The sequence below is a fragment of the Lepidochelys kempii genome, chromosome 1 (genome assembly GCF_965140285.1).
Source record: "Lepidochelys kempii isolate rLepKem1 chromosome 1, rLepKem1.hap1, whole genome shotgun sequence".
NCBI lineage: Eukaryota > Metazoa > Chordata > Testudines > Cheloniidae > Lepidochelys > Lepidochelys kempii.
Window position 1 is genome coordinate 315,261,285 of NC_136380.1, and position 12,192 is coordinate 315,273,476.

General features: G+C 37.8%; 1 protein-coding gene across 4 annotated transcripts in view; it reads left to right on the forward strand.

The window, feature by feature from the left end:
• Positions 1 to 12,192, forward strand: part of IL17REL (interleukin 17 receptor E like) — a 349,783-nt gene that overhangs the window by 51,185 nt on the left and 286,406 nt on the right. For 2 of the 4 annotated variants that reach the window (XR_012156809.1, XM_073328308.1), the window contains exons 6-13: positions 307 to 351; positions 3,399 to 3,538; positions 3,738 to 3,809; positions 4,732 to 4,786; positions 6,713 to 6,876; positions 9,099 to 9,146; positions 10,818 to 10,875; positions 11,246 to 11,391. Coding sequence is in view for 3 of the 4 variants with exons in the window: in XM_073328308.1 (XP_073184409.1) it covers positions 307 to 351; positions 3,399 to 3,538; positions 3,738 to 3,809; positions 4,732 to 4,786; positions 6,713 to 6,876; positions 9,099 to 9,146; positions 10,818 to 10,875; positions 11,246 to 11,391 (728 nt within the window). In the remaining variant the exon portion in view is untranslated. The remainder of the gene's footprint in view (positions 1 to 306; positions 352 to 3,398; positions 3,539 to 3,737; positions 3,810 to 4,731; positions 4,787 to 6,712; positions 6,877 to 9,098; positions 9,147 to 10,817; positions 10,876 to 11,245; positions 11,392 to 12,192) is intronic. The other 2 variants (XM_073328309.1, XM_073328310.1) reach the window with 2 other exon arrangements.

Genomic DNA, 12,192 nt, shown 5'->3' on the forward strand with positions numbered 1-12,192 from the left:
AGAGAAAGCCCAAACTGGCGAGAACTTCCTTAATACTAGTGTGAAGTGATCAGTGCGTGAGAAGGAAGGAAGCACTTTCTATGTGCCATTATCTTCTATGACTTTTTGTACTGGACATACATGTTCTGCCTTCAAAAACAAACCAACAAACAGAACAGGGGGATGATCCTCAAGTGCATTAGAGCAATTTCCTTCTAGGAGGTGCTCAGGACTATGGTGATGAAAGCCCCATAAATACCAGATAGATTTCTTATAGGTATATAGTTATCTCAACACTGCTGAAAACTCTTGTTCTATATTTTGCAGATTGCAGGAACAATGATGTGGGAAAACATATTCCAGTCTGTTTTGGTGAGCTGAGCGTCAATGGACATAAAACACATGCATCACATTGTCATTGTGCTTGTACAGTTGCATACAGTCAAGCAATCAAGATGGATAAATATTTTACAGCTGCCAAATATTCCAATGGACCATTCCCTGTTATGTCTATACCTGTATATCTATAATATTTTCTGCATTTCCAACTGTTATCAACAAAAATTATACAATTGGTAGAGCATGGGGTATTCTGCCAAATGTAAGGGTTTGGGCACATTGACTTGGAAACTGTAGATAAAGTGGGGTTAACACTTTGTTTAATATTAAATCTTACACACACAGGTTTGGCCTCCAGGTATACACTCAGGGACCTCTGCTGCAGACTTTAACTAGCATGGGAGTATTCCTACTGACATCAGTTAAATTTATAGTGACTATTGCTGGAGTGTACAGACTACAGGAAAGGTCCCTTTCTATTTAAAGGGATATGGCCAATTTAAAAAATCATGCTGAATATTTTTCTACCTACTATTCTTACAAGTAACACTTAGGATGGTTATAACTGGAAGAGCTTAGAGGAAAACCCAGCATTTTCTGTGATTTTGTAGTTTGAACATTTGACAGAACTTTGTATACAGCTAGGTTCACAATTTCCTCTATATTGTCAATCAGTCAGTTTCTCCTGTTGTTGGTGTGGGTCTTTCACACAGCAACAGGGGAAAGAAACACATTTTAAAAAATGAGCACCCGCAACTCCCCGTAAAGTCTTATGGTAGATCCACACGACAAGGGATCTCTTGCATATTTATCTACTACAGTTAGTATATTAAATTGTTCTATACTTTCAGTGTGGTTAATGCATGTTTATAAAATAACTATTTCCTACATGGCATAACCCTGTGTCAAGTGCTATATGATCATGTAAACAAAGAACTTACCATATAATGCCATTACCAACAAAAAGGGGGGCAAGAGTTTAGCATATGCTGGCTCCTTAAAGGGCAATGGAAATTTAATCATGTGTGCACAGTGAATAAAGTTTAATGAAAATCACATGTGCCAACAATACCCATTTGCTTCAAAGTGTAATTTTAAAGAGAGAGGGCTTCAAGGGGCAGTGTCAAGGGTGATAGCCTTAAAAACCAACCCTATTGAGGATAGACCTGTTTTTTAAATTTTTATCCTTTGACGTGTGTCTATTAATTTCCACCTCCATAGCCCTCCATCACCACCAAAAAGTTTTATGTTCCCCTCAGAGACATGCAGTATTTTCACTAGGTGGTCAGCTTCTTGTAGAATGTATAGTGGACAATGTGGAGTTTATCAATACCATTCTTTAAATGAATGAATGGACACAAATGATTGGAAGACCAAAGCTCCAACTTTACGCTGAACAATGTAACACAATGAATAATTAAAAGCAGCAGGTAGGATGTCCTTGTTAAATTCTAATATACCTGGTTCCTGATGCAACCAACAAAGTCCCTATGCCCCAACTATAGCTAAGCAAAATTTGGAATGTCTGTCCAGCCAGAAAGCCAGACATTTCAACATTTGTTTTTGTCCTTGTGAACAAATAAATTTTGTTTGCAGAACAGAAATTCTGAAAAACTGATCTGAAACTATCAAAACTGTTTCATTTTGACATTTTTGATCAAAAGAAAACATTATTTACATTCCCAAAATTGAAATGTTTTGTGTTAGTTTATTGAACTGAAGAAGCATATAGTGGTGCATTGCCTCATGGCAGTCGTCGTTTGGGAGCCTGATGCCTCATTCTTTCATGGGCAAGGCTCCCTGGCTATCTCTCCCATGATGCACCTAGAGTCCTGTGACTCCTTTGATGTACCAGGCAGCTCAGTCAGAGAGAAATCTGCATTGCATTATGGGAGATGAATTCTTCTGGGGAGCCCAGCCCATAAGAGAGTTAACTCTCATAAGGCAGTGTGCTGATACGAAAATGTAGTTCAATGTTTTGTTGAACTGATTTGAAACTAAATGTTTCAGATCAGTTCAACAAAACAAAATATTCTGATTTGGGCCCAACTGACCCAAATCAAAATATTTCATTTATATTTTCCTGACAATTTTTTGTAGTAATTTTCTCATGGGAAAATTTGGATTTTGTGAAAACTGCATTATTTTTCTGTTGCCTAATTTTTCAGCTCTAGTGCCAAACTACAGGCTGCAAAGGTTCTACAGAGGAATCTAAGCCCTATTTCAGTTGATAGACTGTACTATCATCCAAGAAACCAGACAAACACATTCTAGTGCCAGAGCTGAGCCATTGTGCAAAATCCTCATCCCTCAAGCCATGTAGCAGATTGATGCTGCTACAACAAATATTTCTTTTCTCAATGATGTGTGCAGCTTTGACAAAGACCACAAGAAGTATATATAGGAGTTGTTATTCAAAGACATTTTTAGACTGAGTATCAGGAAAAAGTTACTTGTGCCACCACTCTGCTCACTATGCTCCCACTCATATGCTAATATTTGCAAATATATATTAAAAAAACCCAGACTTCTGTGCATCTTGGACCATAGTTGCAAGGGCCGGGAAGATTCCTAGTTAGACCACCATAGAGGACCCCACAGCTAGACTGAAATTAACTTACCCAACAGCCAGCTATCCTGGCCCGTGGAGGCTTGGCAATAAAAGATTTTGTTCAGAAAGTAAAACATGCTTTTGGTCTAAGAGAAAGCTGCACATCTTTTTTAAATTTAATATTTTCTAGCCATAATCAGTTTCGGGAGAGACAGGCAGGGGGAATAACCCATGACTAGATTCTTCAAGTTCTAGAATTTACAGATGGAAACGCTGTTAAGGGACAGTAACAGCTATCTTGGCCTGATAACTGTTAGTTTAATTTTTTTTTAACTAACACTGAACTTCAATCTCATGAAAATCATTAAGTAGCATAAAAGAAGAGCATATTTGTGAGGACTTAAATATACATTGAATGAAATCAAATGTATCAATATGAGGGGGAATAAACACAAAAAATCAGTGATTGACAACGTAACTAGGAACCTATGTATAATAATTTAATGTGTTTATTTTGTTCTTATCTCAGCTGGGAAGTTGGATTATAATGTGGACAGGGCGAGGAAAACCATATCTGTGAATGTATCAGACTTTCTTCAAGACCAAGACTATTATGTTCGTTTATGTCACAAATGGTTTACCTGTGAAGACGTGGGGTCATTTGCTTTGGTGAGTAAGAATTTATTACAGGCTGGGAGTCTTTTCTCATTTGAATTTAGTGGGACTACTCTTAGTAATGAGTAACATGAGTAATGTTACTCGTATTTATGTGTTTGTACGATCTGGCCTAATCTTTTTATATGTAATTTCATTGAAAGCCAGCTACTGCATAGAAGATGGTGAGTCCAGTAATTCTATTTAATTTCAGATAAAAAGGAAGGAGTCTTTGAAGTCAACTTCTTTGCAATATTCCCAGTTACTGCCTTGTCTCTGCATTGAGGTAAAATATTTTGATAACCTTCAGCATCTATCTCAGCCTTAAATAAAGGCGATCACCAAAAGTGCATTATTCCTGCCAATCTCTTTACAGCAAATTCTGTAGTATGAATGGCCAGATTCTGAGCCAGACTTAGCAAATCAGTGAGAAACTTAGAAACTTAGGTGCTTAGAAACTGCAGCGATTGGATTCTATGTCCATGAGCCTGCAGACACTTAGATTCATAGATTCCAAGGCCAGAAAGGACCACTGAGATCATTCTCATCTGACCTCCTGTATAACACGGGCCATAGAACTTTCCCCAGATAACTCCTATAGCAGATCTTTTAGAAGAAACATCCAATCTTGATTTAATAATTGTAAGTGCTGAAGAATCCATCACTGCCCTTGGTAAATTGGCCAGTGGTTAATTATCCTCATGTTAACAATGTATGCCTTATTTCCAGTCTGCAATTGCATAGTTTCAGCTTGCGCACATGCTTAAATAATGAAGCCAGTGGAACTACGCACATGCATAAGTGTTCAATTGGTTATCAGTAAAAAGGTCTAGGGTCTGTCCTAAACTCATTGAAATCAATGGCAAAACACCCATTGCCTTAAACGTGAGTAGGCTTGGGACCCAAAATTTATAAATCAACAGTATTACATATTAGAAATGATATTGTGTCACTTCAGGAATTTAAAAGAGTTTGCTACTAATAAAACTTAAATTGGAATGTCAAGTAAATTAAATGAAAATCCAAACATAGACATTCAATTATGGAAAATATGAAAGAAAACCAGAATAATCCAACAGCTATTGTGACACATCTTTGGCTGGGATGTTTTGATGTGTTCTGACTTTGAATATGTGGGTTGAACTGCCTCAAAAATAGCAGATTTGAGAATATAATTGACTAGCTAATGGCAATTCTTTGGGTTGCAGGGTTGGTCGGCGATCCCAGATGCAAGGAGGACACAACTTTGCCCTTTTAAAAATGGCAAGTAGATTGTAATTATTGCATGGCAGAGTATTATTAGTCAGTTCCTGACATGTACCATCTCCTTAAATGTGCTTGTATATAAAATGACACTGCTTGGATTGCTCCATTTTAAGCAGTGACAGTTTTTATTTGTAATATAGAAAATAATTTTTAAAATGAGGTATTACTATGTATATTTTTTGTCCTATTTTTTTCTAATAGGCCAAATTGTGCTCTCAGTTCACGCCAACATAAATGCTAAGTTACTCTATTGATATCAAAATTGTGTAAATGGGAGCAGAATTTGGCTCTACTAATATAATTTTTGTTTCTTAATTCAAGCACAAGGAGGCCAGAATGAAACAGCTTGGAGCTCAGTTTTGGGAAGGGTTCATGAAGAAAGTTGGCTTTAAGGAAGTATTTGAAGGCAGGGGCCTGGCAGACAAGAAGGAGGAGGCTGTTGCAAATGTAAAGGGTGGATAAAGGAAGAGGACGAACTGAGTGTGGGAGTAGTTAATAGGGAGGAGCAGAGGAAACCTGAGTGGGAGTAGGAGATGATGTGAAGGAAAACGTGTAGTGGTTTAAAGAATGTAGAGCTTGAATCTGGTGCATTAATAAATAGGAAGCCGATAATAAATGTAAAATTATTTGCAGACTGTGAGCCTGATTGCAAACCTCTTCCTTGGGTGAGCAGTTACTCACACAGGTGCTTCCACTGAAGTCACAATCTGGCTTGCGGGAGTGGTAACAACTGAAAATGAAATAGGTTTTTATTATTTTGTGTGGTGAAGGGTTTCTGTCCTGCAGGAAATTCTCATACTTCAACATACGCTTTTATCTCAAACCAGGACAAAAAGTCAGAATACCAAAACTCTTGGCAGAACAAACAGTTCTGAAAGGTTTTGATTAGGAAATATCAAAATTTTTTTGTTCTGAGTCAATTCAGCATTAAACTGTGTACTCCTCAGGCACTGCTGGGGGAAGGGATAGCTCAGTGGTTTGAGCATTGGCCTGCTAAACCCAGGGTTGTGAGTGCAATCCTTGAGGGGGCCATTTAGGGATCTGGGGCAAAAATTGAGGATTGGCCCTGCTTTGAGCACGGGATTGGACTAGATGACCTCCTGAGGTCCCTTCCAACCCTGATATTCTATGATTCATGGGAAGTTGTAGTTCAGGTACCTCATGTCCCCTATAGGCTGGGCTTCTCAGCTAGATCACATCTCCCATGATGCTGGTCATGCTTGTGTTCACTTTTTTGTGAACATTCAAAGGACCTAGTTTTACTGATGTACCTATTTGCAGAAATATATTTTCCTCTTATTAGGTATTAGACAAATCCAAATTTCCAAGTTGCTTACATGAATATTTGCAGAATTACAATTTTAAATTTGCATGCTGGAAATTCTTCCACATTCATCCAATCAGGGAACAAAACCAATCGCAAATAATTAAGACAGCTCCAGTTTTCAACAGTGAGTGTTCAGTACACTGTTTGCAAACCAGAAAGCACGCACACCTTCCCCCTCCCCCGAAAATAAGTTGAATAAATCTGTGAAATTGCAGTCTGCTTGTGATGCTCAGGGAAGAGAAAAAGAAGCTAATTATGCAGATCAGTTTACTTGTGTGAATTATTCACTTATCTCTAATCATTATTCAGAGCCCTAGAACTCCACCTCTGAGTTTATTTGCTCTCTATAGAGTGAGTCTAATTTACCACTACCATGCCCTCTTGCATAGTCATTTACAGTTAAAGTGCGTGAAAAAGTCTTCCATTCTGATTGAGCCAAGGTTGCATGGGTGGAAATGATTACCCAAAGGGCCAGGGAAAGGAGAAGCTGGTCCTTAGGTTTTATTTTAAGTGCTGATGCATGAATTTTTTTTGTTTCAATACCATTTAGATTCATTTAATTGATCTCAAAAAATGCTTCTACTGTTTGTGCATAGATACAAAGGCACTGTGGGATAACATTGTATATAATTCAGCCACACAAACACTGGCCTGGAAACCAGCCTGTCCCGTGCACGTCACTGTTAACCTATGCAGGTTAACACAGTCGAATGACCAATGTGTAGATCTACAAAACGCATCAACTACAGCTCCAGAGAAAGTAAGCATTATTTAGTGTCATTAGGACTGTAAGACTAAGGGTGATATCCTAAATCCAATGCATAACATAAGTAGCTAGGATATGGAATAAGGGCAGTTGCAAATACTTGTTTCTGTTCTATCCTATCTACACAGGTTCTTATACAGCAGTCAGTTTGTTATTGTATAATAACAGCATGAGTTATTCAGAGAACTGAATACATGCTGTTGATAAAATGGTTTCATGGTAGAAATTCTTGTGAACCTAGAAATTTTTGCTGAAAACAATTTTTTTTGTTTCCTAAAATAACTGTGGCTTGATTTTCATGTACAGCAAAGCCCCTTTACACCACACTGAAAGTAAAAAAAAAAAAAAAAAAAGGAGTACTTGTGGCACCTTAGAGACTAACCAATTTATTTGAGCATAAGCTTTCGTGAGTTCACGAAAGCTTATGCTCAAATAAATTGGTTAGTCTCTAAGGTGCCAAAAGTACTCCTTTTCTTTTTGCTAATACAGACTAACATGGCTGTTACTCTGAAACCTTCACACTGAAAGTGTAATGGCACCTTAGCATTTGTACCCACTTTAAGGTACAGTTGCACTCCCAGACTTGTGTAAAGAGCCTTAGTGTAAATAAGAATCAGTCTCCTTGAAATTGTGGGTGGCTTGATCCTTTCTGAAAAGTTATTTTCAGAACTAAGAGAATTTATAACTCAGCAGTGTTGCCAACTCTTGTGATTTAATCATGAGTCTTGTGATACTGAGTGCTTTTCCTAAAGCCCCAGATTCTGGATTCATATGGTTAGACAAGAATCTCAGCTTTCATTTTTTTAAAAAAAAGTAAGGTTCTATCTCTGATGGTTGTGGAGAAAAGATTGAAAATGTGACACCTAAAGACTGTAACACCAGAAGGCAAATAAAAAGAACCACAAATTCTTAATTTTTAAGTCTCATAATTGTTAAGCCAATCGTATGATATCCTGGCCGGGTGGTTAGTGATTATTCAGCCTTTACAATTGTCCTGATGTCTAGCTTTTAATAAAGCCCTGATCCACAAACACATGCATGCTTAATGTCACACATGTCAGTGGTCCCAGTGGGACTTCTTGTGTGCTTACAGTACAAGTCTTTGCAGAATAAAGGCCTAAGTTTGCTATGCTTGGCAATTGTCATGTAAAATTACCCAGCATTCAAACGGACAATGGATTTGCCACCAGAAGATAAATATTAAAATAAAAATGCCCTAGTGAATTTTGTATTTTCACTTAACGCTTTCCCCATTGTTGCTATTGGGCTAATTTTAGTGTTCAAACGCAGGGTGCATTCCCCCCCCCCCTTTTTTTTTTCTTTCTCTTTCTCTTTTCTTTATAAAGGGATTTGAGCTGAGTTGTGGACATGGTCTGGGTACAGAAGTGCAGCCAATGACATTCTTCACATTGTCCTCAAACTGTCTACGGCATAGAAATCAAACTTAGGTCATGACACTGCAAGCTGTTACCTGGGCACAAAGCCCTTACTACACGAGCACTTCCACTCGTTTCAATAGGATTACTTACATGAGTAAGGGTCACTCACTTGAATGAGTCTTTGAAGGATGTGGCCCCTTTTTAAAAAAAAAACTGAGGCCTCGATTCTGAAAAACAACCTTTTCTGGAAGGGTACTTAAGCGCATGCTGAACTTTAAGCATGTGTGAAGTCCTAACTGAAGTCAGCGGGACTTCAGCACATGCTTGAAACAACAAGAGCTGTGTAATCGGTTTGTTATTGAATTAAAGAAAGCAAGTCATGACCAAATCAATTAGGTTTAGATTCAATGGGTCATATTCTCGTGTTTGCACAAATCTCCCATTGACATCATAGGAATTCCTATTTAATTAAGAGGGTAGAGTATGACCCATTGTATAAAACATACTATAAAAAAATTAACTACATTTCACTTCAAAATTAACTAGTTGTTTGTAATGTGATTTGAAAATGAGACATGCTATACTCATGCTAGGTATTACCAGATTAAATCCTGGTACCTTTGTATTCAGTGAAAACTCCCACTGAAGGTAGTGATTGGTCCATTATAATTAAATTGCTCTATGTGATTAACTGATTGACACATTTTAAAAAAAGAGAACACCTTCAGTTCCTTTTCTAATACATCAATTGTACAAGTGTTTGCAGCTCAGTGGTTTGTTCTTTCTGTTGATACTGGTTTGTAAAGCTGACTAATTCTGTGCACTCTCTTTTTCAAGCAGGTAAAATATTCCCGTGTAGACACTCATCCAAGACTTTGCATGAAGGTAAATTGCTTTTTTTGTAGATTAACCATTTACACCATCCCTCCTCATTTTGCAGGTATCAGCTACAAAAGATGCATCATAAATCTTTTGGAAGAATACTCCTTACCATATAACCCATGAAAAGAAAATAGGAATAAGAAATATTAGAATATTAGAAATATTTAGAAATATTTAATATGAAATATTAGAATAGGAGGATGTTGTGTTAAGGAAGTCAATAAAATGTCAGATATGAAAAATGGCTCATATGGGACCATATTCTGGCATCAATTTTTTTATTTTAATGGGCTTTAAAGCTGATGGCATAACATGGCTAATAGAAATGTGCTTTTACAATACGGCAAATTTGAGAATGAGAAGATGTAGATAAAAAGCAATGTATATTGCCATTCATTTGTTCTGTTTTCCCTGCTGTTACAAAGAAGGACTTTAGTACCTATTCCTGCCACCAGAACTGAAATTAAAATTCAGGGCCTGATTCTCCATTGCAGTGTGTAGTTATGGACACCTGGGCAAAGTGGGTGTGCAGCTCTGTGCTTCTGTTTGGGTAGTATTTTATACAGACTTTACACAGATGTAAATCGCTAGGCAAGGTAGAAAGCTATGGAAAATCAAGCACACAGAATTCAAGACTCCTCTCATTCATGCTGGTGCAAACTGGAAGTAACCCTATGGGAATCAGTGGAAATACACCAATATCAAAGTAATGGAAGGGAGGTCAGAATCAGGTCCTCAAAGCCAGTATTCCAAGTGTTCAACTGCAGATGAGAGAAATAGCGCTTGAGACACTGAAAAATACCAAAACTCCAGACTCAGTGTCTCTCCAACCCTCATAAGAATTTCATAGGTAAAGCTGAACCAAATTACATTAAATCATATGAATATTTGCCTAGTGTTCACCTGAGTCCACACCCAAGTGTGGCTTTGTTGGATTCTACATCCACACTGGAAAAGTTTCCAGTCCTAATAGTGGACCTGGTCTGACTTTTGAGTTTGCAGTGAAATACAAAATGAGGTGCGATTTGACATGTTTCCAGTATCATCATGAACATTTACCATATGCAGCTTTAATGATTGATAGTATCAAGGCCATAAAATAGAATAATAAAACTAACAGCCAATAAAAGAAATATGACTCAAGATAAAAACAAAACAATATTCATTAAGGGGAAGAAATCAGGATAGTTACTGTTCCCTAAGAGATAGGAATGGTTACGGCACAGCTTTAAGCTGACAATACTAAAAAGCAGAATAGAACGTTTTATGCCCTCATGCTGCAAGCACTCAAGCATGTGTTTAACTTTATGTACTTGAGTAATGGTGAATTCTTTGAATACTATGCATCCCTGGACCAAATCATACTGCTGCTGTTCAGGCAAAATAGCCAATGAAGTCAGTATAGGGCTCCCTATTGTTGTTTTTAAAATGCTTTTAAGCAACGGATTTTCTAAGTCAGTGGGACTGCATAGGAACGTAAAGTTAAACACTTGCATAAATGTTTGCAGAATTTGGCCCTTAGCGAGTATCAGAGCTTGGAGCATAACGTGGGAGGTAAGCTGTGAATAATTCTTTTGCTGCTTTCTGGAATTCAGTGGCTGGCTTTAGCTGGATCTATAGCCACAAGTTCAAACTTCAAAATTCTGTTCTTCTAACAGCTTTCTTTATTTTCAGTTTACAACCAAGCAAGGCTCTTGGGTTCGATGCCCATTTGCTCATGGGAATTTCCCAGGTAAATAACTTTATTTTATTAAATTAAAATGACACATTAATAATTATATTAAATTAAATTAACCACTAGACTACAACCTCTCTCATCGAGTAAAGCTTGTGGTCTTGTTATATCCTCTGAATTGCATCAATAATATTTAACAGTGCAGGTTTTCCATTTGTAAGCTCCCACAGTTAATCAAGTATTTGTAAAGATAAATAATAACCTGTTCAAAATCAAGATAGCTATTGATATAACAGTTGACGGTATTCAAGCTGATAATGGTTTTATTTTAGCACAGCATGGTATCTACTGTTATAGTATCTCATACGTCATTCATTGTGTGAGTGATTACATTTAAAAATAACAGCCTTTCTCCCCATTTTCAAAGCTTGGAAAATGAGAATTGCTGCCCGGGCAGAACAGATACAAGTCTCCTTCATGTCGCAAACCAAGGCAAAATTTTCAGTGCTGGTGTGTAACAAGGCACAGCTGTCTTCATGTGACTCTGTTGGGATACGCCACTCAGTCTCAGCGGTTGGTATGCGTTATTTATCAGAAGTTGCTATCAATAAGGCAGCTTCAACATGTTTAATTTGAATTTATTGCCATCCATAACTCTGATGCCTGGACAAAACTAGCAAAAGCCAGGCACACGCACTTTGGAACAATATCCATAGTTAAAGCATTTAGTCCTAGTTCTGATCTCACCCTGATGTAAGACAGGAGTAACCACTGAAATTAAGTGAGTCACACCAGTGGAAGTGACTTTTGAGTGCTTGACTTTGTAACTTGAATGTTCTTTTAATGTTTTGTTGTTGTACTATTATAAATATGTGCACTTCATAGGCCCAATTCATTACTACTGGTGCAGGGATGTTCCAGAGCTATACCTCCCTGTGCCAGCTTGATTTGCTGTGCTGCAGGCAGTTTACACAAGACAGGGCCATACAGTGGATCCCACGTCTGACCTCCTTTGAGGTTTCTGATAGGGAGGGCAGCTTTATGCTCTGCTGGGCTTTTCATAGGACACCTGAGGGAATAGACTGCCTTGTGGATGCAGTACCACTGTACAGCCTATCCTTGAACTCCATGGACACAGCTGGCTATTTTTGACCCTTATTTTCTTGAAGAATTAGCAAGCACTGTGGGCCTCATTCTCACTTACACTAAGACATCTTTACACCAGTGTAAAGGAACGTTAAAATGGACATATATTATCCCCCCCACACACACCCTAGTTCCCTAGTTAAGGCCCCTTTCTTTGCCAGTTTGGTGTAAAGATGCCTTAGTGTCACTGAGAAACATGCACTGCATGTTATACAAGTACAGTGAGAG